General features: G+C 32.7%; 1 protein-coding gene across 1 annotated transcript in view; it reads left to right on the forward strand.

The window, feature by feature from the left end:
* LOC128554579 (neurogenic locus notch homolog protein 1-like) overlaps positions 1-16,291 on the forward strand; it is a 57,398-nt gene that overhangs the window by 10,519 nt on the left and 30,588 nt on the right. The window contains exons 6-10 of the mRNA XM_053535846.1: positions 673-814; positions 1,390-1,552; positions 1,797-1,906; positions 5,620-5,746; positions 13,732-13,874. Of these exons, the coding sequence (XP_053391821.1) occupies positions 673-814; positions 1,390-1,552; positions 1,797-1,906; positions 5,620-5,746; positions 13,732-13,874 (685 nt within the window). The remainder of the gene's footprint in view (positions 1-672; positions 815-1,389; positions 1,553-1,796; positions 1,907-5,619; positions 5,747-13,731; positions 13,875-16,291) is intronic.

Consider the following 16,291-nt stretch of genomic DNA (forward strand, 5'->3'; position numbering starts at 1 on the left):
GAGTCACAATCTAGAATAATTTGCATTATGATTATAACTCACGGAAAGGCAGTATATGACCAAATCAGAAGCGTTTACGTTTCCTGACTTGTTATATCATATGAATTACACAAAACAAAGGAAGTGAAATTCAATAAATGGTACAATATAACATACCACTATTCCGGGAGACTGATGATTAAGTCAATCTTAAATACTGTACATGTGTTTATATTATCAAAATTTGTAATATCCGCTGATAATTAAATTCAAATGTAAACTTTACGCTTCATTCCTTATAATTATTCAAAATATATTAAGAAAGGTGTTTAAGGTATATTATTATATGTCATCTGCCTGCTTAGCTTTATACGGGAAACGCATGTCGCGGGGAGTTCGATATCCGGACAAGGAGTATGTTCTCCGTAACGATGGATAAAGAACATTCGCCCTCCATCTTTGACTCATGTGGGGAAGTTGGCAGTTACCTGCGGAGCACAGATTAGTGCTAGCACAGAATCCGGGAACATTTGTTGGCTTAACTGCTCGCCGTTATATAACTTTTTATTAGCTTGATGTTATACGTGTTGTATTGACACAATACAATACGCGTATTAAAGTTTTTCAAATTGTATTTACTTGACATTTTGTAGTCAGGATTTTCTAACGTTTGCAATTACACTTCCGTTTCAGACGTTTCTAGTTTTGCATTTACCGGAACCTGGAATTACAAAGCCGCAAACCTCCAGTTTCTACTAATGAAGTTTGTACTACAAGAAATCTGCCCTAAAGCACATAATGTACATGTGCAGATCGTGCATTTTAGTGTATCTGGGTAAGTTAGCTTTGCCGACAGAAAACAAGCACTTAAGAAATGAAATAATTTTTTGCGGTGTTCATGCGAAATGAACGACAGAATAGGATCGGCAAGTCATGTTTAATTTGCCGGTCATATTCTGTCGCTCATTTCGCATGAACACCGAAAAAAAAATTTCATTTCTTATATTTACATTATATTTCCTTACCATTTGTAAACAAGATTATATTATAAATTGCACACATTTTGTTGAATTTAACATTAAAATCAGCTTTCCGGCAATTCTGTTCACCAGACGGAACAGCCGCGACGTCATCTAAAAAACGTTCTCCCTGCCTATAGGCGGACGTCCTCAAAACATTGGCCCATTTTCGCTAAGCAGCGTTGACGTTATTTTCGCGCCTTTCATTTTGCTGTTTATACGAAATAAACGTATTTTTTTCAATGGAAAAGAATATGCCGAATGTAAATATTTTTGTATGAACTGTCCTACTACTTTAAGATATCATGTTCATTAACATAAATATTGCCAAAGTTATATATACAACAATGATCGATGTTTCATGAAGTAACAACATTTTGTTATGTTCCAGAGCTGTCGAGTTCAAAGCTACGTGTGATAATGCTACTATTAGCAGTTTAATGTTCAGTACGCATCTGTACATTCTAAGCTTGACAAATAAAGCTGCATTGTCACATTATTTCCCGGGCATTCCTTTGAAAGCACCATCGGTTACACAGAAAAATATTAGAGGGGTAAATATTTCGTTATCTATTTATTGGAGATTTTACTATATCATGTTTTCAAGCAGATCAGTGATTTACTTACTTATAATGCATTTCTCTTTTTGTGAGATATCATAGGCTAGTAAACATGTATGCCTTTGTTATCTTCCTACTTTATACTTGCACAAGGACTTTTACTGATTTCTTCCATCATTTTTATTAATATCCATCAAATGTACACTCTTTCATAATTTCCACTATGTCTCCTTGGCAGGCAAACACATATATGATTTTGAGGGCGCTAAGTTATCATGATTCGAGTTCGACATGTAAAAGGCAAAGCTGCAATGTACAGATCACTGTCTGCATATATCCGCAAAAAAGGTGAGAATGCAAAAGGTTTTGAAGTAAAAACTATTTCTATAACTCATCATTGTATAAGGAGAATTGACTGCATTTTAATATATAGATAGTTCCTATTTATGGGGTGGCTCTGATACGTTAGAAATGTAATTTAAAGATAATCGTAAAACTGCATAATATGATTGAATTGTTTGGTAGTTTGCAAGTAAACTTAATGAAACACGCACATTGTATATCGGTCCATAGTTCGAACCAATCTAGATTTAAAAGACAAATTGTGAACGAATGTTGTTTTTTTTTTTCTGTGCACATAATATTATTGAAAAGTGTACCTTCAGCAGAAAGTAACCAAAGAAATCACATGATGAGCTTAGCAAACATTTGTCTTCGAAGATGTTTATATAGAGTGGCGATTGAAAAGAATTAATAAAATAGGTCTATGCATTTTACACAGAAGTGAATTATATAAAAAAATTGATGCGATTGAAATTAAGATGGGATTTAAACCTGTTCTGTATCCACTCGATACCTGATTGCTCTACTTACCGCGCTAGCCAGTCCTATGGCAAGAACTCTTTACTGATTAAAGGCCAGACTCAGAGGATACTGACAAACTATATCGAATAATTAATTTAAATGCTTGTATAAGTATAAACTAAAAATTCAGTTCATCTTAATATCCGTAAAATTTTACGAGTAAATCAGAGGAAGAATACAATATCATGTGCATACGTAAAAACCGGTAATTGTGGAGCATATCTTATCTATTATTTGTTCCGCTAGAGCTGTTTGGGATTAAAGTGTATATAGTCCGTTTTATTTGACCTGGCGGGGCGGAGTTAAACTCTGACTTATGCAAATAATGGTAATCTCAAAAAACGAGCAAAATAGGTTGAATAATATAACTGTTTAATTCCGTAATCTTCGGTAACCAACGACTAACATTCAGCGCTACATTGGTTACATATACTATATACCCTGCACTATAATTTAGTCGACCATCGAGAAACCACGCCCCGCCTGGTCAAATAAAATGCACTATAGTTTTTTTATTTACTTGTTTTCCGCCCCTGTTTTCACACTAGTCCCATATATAACTTTTAACTGTTCAAAGGCGTTTGACTATTATTCAAATTATCAGATTAAAATTTGAAAATAAAGCCACGATGAAATGGCATTTGGTAGATGGTGTAGTATGTTACAAATTAGCGCCTCTTTCGAAGCTTGATGCCATTATATATTTATGTTTATAATGCGGCACTTGGTGAGCAGATGTTAAGGAAAATACTATTTTTAGAGAGAGAGAGAGAGAGAGAGAGGGAGAGAGAGGGAGAGAGAGAATGGTGGCGGAAGAGAGAGAGGAAGGGGGATATCTTTACCAATTCTGAACTACCTAAAATCTGGTGGAGTCAGAAAAAGAAATATAATGCGATAAAAACGACGAGTCTTAACTCATGAATTATAAATATAAATGACTGTATTTGCAGGATTCTTCTTAAGTCATTGTATCGGAGATATTTTAATCTGTTTTCCCCGTTTTGTCCGTCTGTTCGTTCGCATTTAGCTTGTTCGCGCTTCATTCTCCATAAACCCAAGACGGATTTCAGTGAAACTTCAATTTCTAATTGTATTTCTCTGTGTATCTTTGACACGTCCCATGATTTATTGTGGCGTAAATTAATATCTTACTTAGACCAGCTTTGACAAGTTGATCGGTGTTTCATTTAAGCAAACACCAACCATCTAGTTTAATTTATATAAAAAGATAATTGTTGCCTTTCATTAATGTTTATAGATATTCAGCTAAAATCGTATATTTATGTTATATCTTATATTCTTTTTATCTTTATATCAAATTATGTATGAAACAAAAGTCTATCCTTCAAATTTTATTTCATTTTTAGCTCTAATAATTTTCGACTTCTCATTGTTTACGATCTGCACGACACGCAATTCATATGAAAGACCGGTCGAATATTTTCATTTCTCAAAATTCTTCAAAAAAGAAGTTGTTAAATTTTATTATCATTTCAAATTTCAATCAGAAATGAGTTTGTCCGTTTAACAAGCCGGTGTTTGATGCTTATTCACTAAAACCAGTTTAAAGATTTTTATACCTTCTTTTCGTAACACTTTATAAAATTAAAATAATTAAATCGAAATTGTTTTTTTCAATTTGTGTATGAAAACATCAGAACAAAGCTCATGCGAATACACTTTATTACCAGCAAATACACTGTTTAACTGTAAATATTACCTGAATCCAAATACACTGTTTACCTGATGAACTAAAATACACGAATCCGTATACACTGTAGAGACTTACCCTAAGCCCTCTTTACACAAGGGAAACAATCTGTTTATAGAGTGAAATTGTTGAGTGAACACCGTTTGACAATCATAACCCTGTCCATGTTATACCAGTGCAATAGAAAAGTAAGCAATGTATGTTACCTGCTATACATGATAACATAGTCATGCATCTAACAGTCCTGAAATTGTTTTCTTTGATTTTCTCATATTTCTAGATAGTTTTCCCATTCTTTGACGCATATATATGGGTAGCAGAGATCATTCTTTTTCTAGCAATAGCTTTCACAAAAAACTTTATATTGTGACATTCTGTGGGTTTTAACATTTAAAAAATCATCTGTTTGTTGACAAATTGCACCACAAAAATGTCACACTTTCCCCCATGGCATTAAATGATCTTTTTTTTTTCATAATTTTTTTTCAAAGTGCTGATATTTACAGTAATTGCTACTAATTATGCATGATTTTTCGTGCCTAGAGGTAAAAAGTGCATGCTTTGCATGATATACTATGCACATAATCACCAAAGCCTACAATAAAGTTTTAGCGAAGTTGTCTCCTTTTTTTTCCAGATATTTTACCCAGGATCATTTTTTCAGCTCAAATAACTCTTTTTCAGAAAATGATATCTGAAATATTTTTTCAGACTGCGTACTTTGATGCAGTTAGTTACATATATATCTAGAACAGATAGTGCCTACTTGATTTTATTTATTTATTTGGGTTTTACGGCGCACCAACACAGTATAGAAGTTTGTATTTTAGTTACAATGCCTATATACTGCATAACTTTTGAATATGAATAGAATGTACAACAAAAAAAAATGAATTTCGTCATTAAAGACGACATCTGTTATAACTTAGCAAATCAGTTCTAAAAATGCCATCAGATTTGAAACAATTTGAATGATTTAGAATAGATTTCCCCTTAAGATTTATAAAACTGTAAAAATATAGATTTTGTCTCTTTGAGGTATTAGAACATAGAATGGTTGGTGTTTTGTCAGTTTTAGCTAAAATCGTAACCAAAAGTGAGTTTTTTCTTCAAACTTATATCGATGACATACGAATACATTTTTATAGTTAAAAAGACATCAATGTGCAGGATCTATGGCGTCAGTTCGAAAAGAAAATCAAACACTTTTTCTCTAAATGTAAATAGATCTACATTAAAGAATACTGTGTATTCGACGTTATCTGTACAATGCAACTGGATTGTCATATCTGTTCTGCTCGTATTTTTATAAGCATCAACAATTTGAATACGTTAAAAGAATATCTAACAATAGTGAAGCATTTATGTTTAGCTTACTGACATTTTAATTCAGCTCCGTCACTCTTCTCCAACTTATTCTTCAAAAAAATTTGCTACTTTTTAAATATGTCATATGAATCCACTTCTCATCTGTTTTCTTATAAAGTTGCATCGTCATGTCATCCAAAGTTTCTACCACGAACCTTGCGCTATGCAGCGGTTATGTGATAGACCGATCATCAGCTGGGCTAGGACAGCCAGTCACATATTTCATAGGCCTAACCTCATTGACGGTATGATATTTTTTATTTATTTTTTGTTTCATTCCAATGTATTATTTTATTATTTATTATTTATTATTATTATAGTGACAAGTACTAAATATACAGATACAGTACAAATTTATATAACAATGAAAACAGACCATTACCTGCCCTAATAACACTAAATAAGTCATTCAATTTCAAGTAAAATGTCCGTACAAAGTTGTCGTCATTTCGACTGATAGTAAAAGCCAAGTACATATAATGTGGTCTATGATGATATGTAAAGACATAAGTTGGTTCTAAGTTGTAAGGCATACGTTATAAACTTCCAACATTAATATACATTCTATCTGTTGAAAAAGTTAATTAATCCTATCATTTTCTGGAGAAAAAAAACCTGAAAACTTTAATCTGGGTAGATTGTTGAAAAGAACAGAGCATAGCGTTTCATACATATGTCTAAAGGTAACATCTGCTTGTTACTCAAAATATTAAAGTTATTAGTATAAGTAAGAGAAAAACAAATCAACTATCAATAATAACACAGTTTATTTTGAAAAGTAACAAATATACCTTGAAAATGTGAATTAGCCGCCAAGTCTAATTCTAATATTCAAGAATAATTCAATTCATGTCCTTGTCATATGTAAATCCAGTCAATATTAATTCCAGATCTCACACAAAATCCAAACTGAATTAAGTATATCCAAAGAATATAAACGCTCTATGATAAATTTTAAAATCCACAATGTTAAAGTAAATCTAACAAATGTTAAATGTCCAAGCTGGTGATATTTTGTTATTAAGAAATGCGGGAACGTTTTTCAACAAGATCTTGCTTATATTCTTTCTTTGGTCCTCACCCATTTAAGAATTAAAAAGAAATTCGAATTTTCTAAGTATATAAAGGGCAATTATTCAGACGAAATGCATATCAATCTTATGGCTCTTGGCCTACGCAATCATCTAATAATGATAAACAAGTCTGCAAAAGTTCAAAGTTAGTGTTCTTATAATATTCAGGTAAAGTGGACCTGAACAAACATTTTGATCTCCAAAAAAACAAAAACAAACAAATTTTCAAAAAGGTACAAAAAGGACCATTATAATGACAAAATACATGTCAGAGTTATGGTTCCTTTTCTACTTACTCATAAAGTAATGATAAACAAGTGTGCAAAGTTTCAAAGCTGTATCTCTTACAATGTTTAGGGAAAAAAATGACGTAAACAAACATTTTAACTAAGAAAATTTTCTTAGTACAAAAAGATCTATAAGTCTGACAAAATACTAACCAGAGTTACAGTTCTTGGTCACCTTATAATAAACAAGTGTATAAAGTTTCAAAGCTATAGTTGTAATAGTTTTTTTAGAAAAGGTGGGCCTAAACAAAAAAAAAATACCAACGCCTACGCCGACATGGACGATCAAGTGACGACAATACGTCGTAGGAAAACATATTCATCCAAGTTTTTAATAGTAAGAAAGAATCTGCTTTTCCCGAGGAAAGGTGATTACGTGTGTATATAGAGGTGTTCTTGCACTCGCAAGGTGTTAAAACATTTTTTCCATATGCGCTTTCAATTTTTGAACGTTTATAACGGACTCCCTGCCATCGACCAAAAATTGGAAATCTGTAATTTACTTACAAGTATTTACTCATAGCTTAAATGTAATCAATAATATCGTAAACAAAGTCACCGTCTGAATTAAGGATTGCAGACAGAAAACTGTTTTCATGTACGGTTCTGGTATGCATAATTCAACCAATATATATTCAAGATAAAATATGTTATCTGATATAATAGAAAAAGGCTGATCTAATGATCGACATACTTACCTAGTAATCGTTTTAACGTTAAAAGCGACTAACCCACACATTGTGAATTCTAAAATTGGCAAAATGCCGCCATTGTTTCATCTATTTACATGAAACATAATGGTTGACCAGTTTATAGTATCCAGAATTTCGGGAACATTCGAATTTTTGCAGTTTTTCTCATGAACTTTTATAAACCGTTACATCGCTTTATTTTGTAAGCATTGATAAATATAGAATGAGACGCGACAGTATTTTTAGACGCTATCATCACATGGGCAGCAAACCAAAAGTGCGCATGTAGTTTGATGGCTCAATTTTACTCGTCTACCGATTAGTGAAGGCAGCATGATTTACTTTGCCTTATTTAGGTAAGAACCACTATCGTACCGTGAAAAACTACCTAAATAAGGGACCGTTCCATTATTAAAAGTACACCGCAAAACCGAACTATAGGTACAAAAGCTGTATGATAACTTCGGAGTGACGTCACGTTTGTTTATGTTTTCTGGACTTATAAAACTAACAAAATAGGTAAAGCAGCTTACATAAACAATAATATTGGGTATATTTTATTGCAACACAGCTGTCAGTCCCTGTAGCTCAGTGGTTAAGCATTGGTGTTAGAAGTATCGAATTTTGCCGGCCGTAGGTTCGAATCGAGGAAACTGTTGTTGTTGCGGTTTTTTTTTTTTTTTTTTTTTTGGTTTCTCTTTCAGGGTAACCACCATAATCATTCATTTCTCCTGGAATATATTAATATATTTAGATAGAAATAGTATTTCTGTTTAAAGGGGACCAGGCATCAGCTCTGTGTAAACACATCGTATTATGAATGCATAGTCACGAAAACACTCGGAAATTTCGTGCAGGTTAAATTCCTCTCTGGTATATTGCCAGTATTAGTGTAGTCAACATGTCCGAGGCGTCCACGTCTTTTTTTTGCAAAGAGAAACACTGTTCAGTACAAGAATGATGCTTAATGCATACTACAAACTATTCTGAAGGTTATTTCAAGCATCATCATTTTTCCATATTTCAGTTCGTTATTGTATACCGTAGTGCTGTATTACGGCATTTTGAATATTTTCAATTGTCTTTGAAAAAAAATGTAATTAAAACATAGATAAAAAGCAAAGATTTAAAAAAGTATAAATCACAGTGGGATTCGAACCAACGCGACAATGGAAATATAAAAGAATCGCATATGTAAGGCTAACGCTCTACGACCGGTACTAACCTTCTACTTCAAAGTAAGTGTTCCAGTTAGTAGTATAATACAAAAGTGTGTACTTAGATAATGATAATTATCGATTACCCACCTGACTTGGACTCGTCCAAATAGTCACTCCGAAGTTATCAGACACGGACTGTAGCGCATAGAATTAATATTATGGCGTTTAGAAGTGAAAACAAAACAATAACATAAAATTAAGTCAATACACTAAGCTTACGATTTAGTCAGTGGTTCCTCGTTGGCCGAGCGGTTACGGTATTTGTATTATACCTTTTCGTCGGGAATTCGATCCCCATTCTTTTCAGTTTGCATTACATACTTTGTGTAAGTTTGCTTTTCTCTGGTTTCTAATTTATTGTTTTATTTCTTACTTTCGTATGAAATTGGTAGTATCTATAAATCAGTCAATCCTAAAATTATGACCGGGCAATGCTTTTATTAAAGTGAAGTGTCAGATTGTAATATAACTTATAAAACTAACTCATACAGGTTTAATAATATCACAGGAAATATTAAGGTGGAGTGTATTTAGACATAATTACGTGTCAATTGTGACATATAATTTTAACGAACATGTTAAAACTAGATTTACTAACTCGTTTTGTCTTCATTGAATTGTAGTGAAGAAAAAAATAAAGACAATATTTAACGGGTCTCTGAATCGAATTCACGACGAAAAAGTATAATACGAATACCGTTACCGCACTAGACCAACGAGAAATCACTGACTGCATCGTAAACGCACCAACTTACTAAGTGTACTGACTTCATTTTATGTTATTGTTTTGTTTGTTTTTATTTCTAAACGTCACAATAGTGTGCGATGCCTATACGTGTGCGCTTTATTGATAATCACGTGATGATTGCTGGCGAGAATTCCGTTTTTATTTATAAATCGGGAAACCCTTATCAGAAATTGTAGAGGAATGTTTTTAACTTAACTTTATTAGGAAAACAACGGTTTTCGACAGAATTTGATGAAAAGCACATTAAAAGAACATCGAATATGCAGCATATACGTGAATAAAGCAAAAAAAATATTTTTTAATATCTGATACCACGATGTGTTAATTCTGTAATAACATTAATACATGTTTGTTTCGTGATGTTACAATTGCTGCCTCTTATGGATACGTTGGTGCCAGCAGTCTCGGATGATATAACAAGAAAACAACATGTGGTATATTCCCTTTTTACATACTTTCGTATACATTCACCTGTGTAATTTATTCAAATATGAAACTGTCTAGGAAACAGATGGTTTGTCTGCCCCTACCTATTTCTTCAAACTCTGAACTAAAGTGCCAAAAGTGGAGAGAGAGAGAGAGAGAGAGAGAGAGAGAGAGGCGCGGAAGAGAGATATATAGAGGGTTCTGGTTCATTTTCACTTATCACCTCAGTTGTGGTGTGGTTAATTGTGATTTTGAATAAGTATCAAACAACCGGGCGTTAACCACCACCTTTGGTAACAGAATATCCATAATTATGACGACAATTATTTAAGAGCCAATTTGCTGCATGTTCATCGATTTTCAAACATAATTTGTCGTCCAGTTTTCGTAAAATGTTTTTTTTTTCTAAGATTGCCTAACATTGTTGAATTGCTTAAAAGAGTGCGCTTTAAAGAAATAGTTGTTTTGTTCCTTTCGTTCATCACATTGACATGTTACGATGTAAAAATGTTCATGGCGGATAAAAAATATATATAAATATATATTCCAACTTGTCAATTCAGTTTGTTTTCTCAGCACTAACTGGACTTTATCAGGGTAAAGAGGCCCGGCACATTTTTAAATGTACACTTCATGGTAATGCTTCTTAGTGTAAACGTCTTTGATTGTAGGAGCTGTGGGTCAAAAAAAAAGTAGAAATAGTATCAACTTATATGAGAGGGAGTAGTCTTACGTCACGTCTAGGATCAGATTTCTATTTATCACAACCGTCTGCTTATATTGGTTTAAAAGGCACTTCGGTATGGATTTATCTACTGACAGTTATTTTCATTTATCAGTTTAAGTACTATAAATAAGCTGACAGTCATGCCTTTAGTATACTGCATTGTTTGAAGTGAAATGTTTAGTTTACTTGTCAGATTATGAAATTATTCTGCAGAGCCAATACATAATATATATAACTAACTGAATAAGCTAACACGCAATTAGTAATTATAACGCATGAAAATAAAAAATAAAACGTTTCATTTTAAACCGCTACACGATGCTAAAATCGAACTGGTCCGGTTAATTTGCTGGTTTAGATAAGATAGTATTGGAAAAATAACATGATATAGTAATAATTATAGCCAGAAATATTAAACATAATTTCGGTTAATTTCAAATTTTGTTCACACTTAAAAAGAACCGACATAATAAACTCAAAATCCAGTGAATATAAAATTGATAAAAAACTGGCACACAAACTTATGAAAATAATGAATAACAAATTATATTCACATGCGAACTTTGAACATATAGTATATAAATAATATTTTCTTGATTGATATCAGATCAAATGCATTTTAAACGAATTTGATATTGTCTAAGTTAAAGCTGATCCATAACATCTATAATCACGTAATCCCCAATTGAAAGCAAAAAAGGAAATAATTAAATTGAACATAAAAGACACGGGTCATATATAGTCAGCATCAAAATGGTGTATCATTGAAATACTGATAGGGCATATTATATTGAACATAGTGGATTTTTCTTTCACAGATGTACTTTGTGTTGACCATGTACACCTTACAAAATTATGAAATAGCTCTCAAACACCATACTCAAACCTTAATAGATTATTAAATGGAGAATATTGGTAAAAGAGGACGTCTTGTCAAATAGAATACAATGCAATACAATGTATTTTCTGAAATATTACAACATTTATATATTGTTGCCATTATTGTCATGATCATGCTATTATTTATATTCATATTGGTTTATGTCGATGTGCTGTATATGCACAAGACTTAATGAAATTTCTATTCTGTTATGTTCTGTTCTATAACAATGTCGTTCTGTATATAAATATGTACCGGTCTCACTGAACGTCTGTTAGTTCTAAAATATGAAAAACAATATTTATATGACAAGGAATGAACTAATATTGTAACACATTTATGACTATTATGCTATTTCATTTATTTACACTGTGAAATCATACATGTCGGTTATTGATTTACTTACATAGTATCCTCAACTATCCATCATTCGTCACCGTAAGCATTTGTACACGCATAAAAAAGATAAGTATCGAACTTTAAGGTAAGCTGTAAGCACTTACCTGTAGTTATTAGCCTTTAATCAATTGGTTTATCAAGTTTTAGCTGCAAACCATCCAAAATGAATTGTCGACAATCCGCAAGACAACAACACACTGCAGAAAATGTCTGTCCCATTTTAGTCTCAAGGTCGTCAACCCATCACATCCTGTGACGTCACACCACGAGAAAGGAAATCATCGGCCACATGACCTTCATTCATTTTGTAAACAAAAGCAGACGAAATATCAAATTTATTTTGAGGATAAAATTTCTATGAAAATGGAAATGCGAGACTACTGGTTTCCCAGTAGTTTCCGGACCGAAATCGCTATTTTTTGCCAGTAACTTTCAAACAAAACATAGTAGAAATATAAAATTTTCACAGAAAAAAGCTAGGTTCTTCATTAACACCGTGCAGAATTCGTATTACACTTGTGTTCATAACACAAATGTAAATGAGGCCTCAAACGGGGCAATTAATTCCATTAATATCTCAGTTAGTCCGTGTAGTTTTCCGGACCTTTCATTGTAACAGTTGTAACCTTTCTGTAAAAGCAAACATTTCCGATTTCGTTATATATATATATTAAAAATTAAAACATAATTCTAAGGCGTGATGACGATTTGAAAAGTATATTTCAAGAATGTAACAAATACTAGATTTATAATACGCTCATTACAGTTACGTCTAATTACGTTTGAAAGACGTTTTCAACGTCACGCTAAAATGACGGGACGTATTTAGCGGACTGGTAATATTACAAAAAAGAAATTATGAACTATAAATATAATTAACAGCTTTTTTTATAAAAAAAAAAAGAACAAGACCGGTCTCAAAATTGGTAGTGTAACGCCCTGACCACTCGGGCATAGACACTGCTGCTAAACATTTGAGTGATAGACGGTATCGTAGGTAAATTCCTGTCTATTTTGGTTCCTATTTTAAATCGATAATTTAATGCCGTAGTATAGTGAATAGGTCGATTTTTTCTGACTCTCATTGTTTTATTTTATTACTATCGGAATGTTTTTACTGTATCGCCTGTAAATGGGAGCATCAGTTGGCTGATGTTTACCTTCAAGGGGCCTCAATTTCTGCGCATGCGCACTGTAACTGGAATTCCCCTGCAGTTGACAATCTCTTGTGTAAACATTACATCGAAGTAAGTTAAAACAACCGGGATATTCAAATAATAAATAAGTTCGGTAATGTTAGGTTTGGGCTGCTATGTAAAGGCAACAAAGGTCTAGATGATATGATATTGTTACCCAGATGCTTTAAAGTCGTAAAGTCTATACAGCACGAAATGTAAAAGGTCCGGAAAACTACTTGGGTCCGGAAACTACTGGGAAACCAGTACATGAAAAACAGATATGGTGTCGAATGAAAGGCAGTGACGAATGATGGACACTCAATGATGTTACTATTTAAAAGTTGGCTTAGTTATTTTTTTTTTTTTTTTCTTTTTTTTTTTTTTTGTTACAAAGCGAAGTTAAATGACATTTTTTTTACAAAAAAAATTGTGAAACTTACAATTAAGATTGTATGATTGTTGTTGTTTATGACATTCTAAACTTACAGTTTTAAGTTTTAAAGTAATTTTGGTCAATAATGTAATTAATTAAGTCATATTTGCATTATCTTTCAAGCATGTATTTAAGTAAAATCCATTCATCAATGCATCATATTTCAGAGTTTAAATGTTGAAGTGAAATATAACGGACGGTCGAAATGGCATCAAAACAATCAAAATTTGCAGGCATACACAGCTGGAGCAACACATAATGAATCAACCAACTACCGAATGACAATAAAATCCAATGATCAGCACCAGATGTATGTATTTATCCGCAATGTATACAACCGGTTTCAGTTATCTGAAATTCAGTTTTTAGTAACGTTGTAGAGTGCACTATTTTTTTCATCTTCCTGAGTAATAGATTTATGCTATATCAATCCTTTCCGAGTCGTCTCAAGGAGTGTATGTTTAATACAGGTTTATGGCCATTTCAAACACACATCAGGTTATGCACGGATGGCTAATAAAAGGGTTTTCGTGAACAGCCATTTTACTGTTAGTAATTAACACCTTGTTCACAGGAATGAGAGTTGGGGGAGGATACAAGTTTCGCATTTTCTCAAAATTTAAGGAGAATGTTGCCTCGACCAGTAATTTAAAATCTTGTGAAGTTGATTCGTGTATTAAGTAGTTAGAAGTTGTTTGAAGTTGTTTTGATCGTCGATAGATATGTAATCCTGTTTTGTGTTTGTCTCAATCTATGGCTGTTATGACTTTCCGGTCTGTGCGATTTCCCGGAAACACATAGCACCCTAAACACAGTCATAGAGCCATGCATCGCAAAGTAGGCCTGCAACAAAAAACAAACTGCAAGGGAAAAATATACATTGTAGTACACGGATTATGTTAACGGATAAATTATGTTTGCGGATAACAGAGAAATCTGATTAAACTTGTTTTGGCACAATGGCATTCTTACACAGCTTTTACAAAAATGACGAAAGACAATGCTTCATTGAAAGCACTTTTAAATTCCTTCAATTTACACCTTATAATCATTAGAAAAAACAGTGTTAAATGCATTTTCACTGTCTCCCGGCATGGCCTGTTAAATGTTGAAAATAGTACTCGGATTATCATTGTTTAACATTTTATTGGGCATTTGTGATGGCAAAATATGCTCAAGATAATCAAGGTATCCGAGTGATAACGACGTTTTTTCGTGACGCTCAACAGATGGAATTTAAGCTGTGTACCCTCGACAGTATTTGTAATAGCCTAACAAATTCAAGATACTGGTATTTCGGGAGAAATAGAGCAGTTATTTGAATTAAATTACAAAGACTCATTTTAGCCGTAGCAAAAATAATTCATTGAAAGGAAGCAGATGGTCGTTTTGTTTATGGAGATGGCCAAGTATAATGCAAACGGATTGTCTATACGCTGCAATTGCCGAAAACTATCTCGAGTTCGGACGAATAAGATTGGCATTGATTTTCTTATTGTGTTCAAAACAAACAAAAAATGACTGACTTGCCAATGAAAATCAATTAAAATGTTGTAAAGTTTAGAAATCTATACTGGCAGAATACAAAAAAAATGTAAAGGTTTGAAATCTAGCAGGGTCGGGTAAAATAGGAATGGCATTTGAAAAGCCACAAAAAATAACTGGATGTTGGGATGGCTGTTGCTGACACACACCAAGTTGGTTTGAACCGAAACCAGACCAACTTTTTACCGATGATATAACTGTAGTTGATAATTCAGCAAAAATGTCTGTCGAACCCTTTACATTTGCTATCTTCCATGAAATATAATTTGTCATTGGCTGGTTCTCCCTTAGCCAGAGCCCTTATCATACAAACCACTCTGAAACTTCTCAACTTTTATCTTGCATTATCTCAAGAGGAAGGAAATCTATTGCAAGGCTGCCTAAACAGAAATTTCTGTTTTTAGTAATAGTACATTAGCCCGTTTTATGGTAAATATAGGTACTGAAAAAATATTTCAGCTATAACCAAATAAACTTAGTCAATCGGGAATGCAATTAATGTCTTTTGAGAATGCATGTTCAAATTTTGGTTTGGAACGGTAAGAGGGGTATACATATTGCCTTTCAAACTGGTTAGATCATGCAGGACAATAGACAATCAATATAAAATAAAAATGTATATACAGTACAACTTGTATTAAGAGACCACCCAAGGAAGGACAAAACGTGGTCTCTTAACACAACTTATTAACACAAATGGGAACTGAAAAAGTGGTCTCCTAATAAAGTGATTTCTTAATAAACGTTTTCTTTAAAGCAAGTTAAACTTTATCTGATTTTTGATTAATAAAAGTTTGTTCTGTTCTGTTACTTGACAGTCATATTTCAGTCATAATGGCTGATTCAACCTTTGATGGTATTTTTTTTTAATTCTTATTAAATGAATGGTTCACTTTCTTATTGCCTTCGCTTACATTCTTATTTGTTAACTGCTTCTTTTTATTCTAAAACATATGTTATCTTATTACAACAAAAACACGCAAACTAGAATGTGCTGCTACATTAATTTTCATTGTTAAATTAAGGAATATAAACATATACATTTGCATACTCAGGTTTTACAATGATTATCCATTTTCAAAAACAATTTAGAATGATTTGAGTAATTCAGTGACATCATTCGTACTAACTGATTAATGAGTGAGTGAGTAAGTTGGGTTTTACGGCGAATCGACACAAAAT

Source organism: Mercenaria mercenaria, unplaced genomic scaffold (assembly GCF_021730395.1).
Source record: "Mercenaria mercenaria strain notata unplaced genomic scaffold, MADL_Memer_1 contig_545, whole genome shotgun sequence".
In the NCBI taxonomy this organism is placed as follows: Eukaryota; Metazoa; Mollusca; class Bivalvia; order Venerida; family Veneridae; genus Mercenaria; species Mercenaria mercenaria.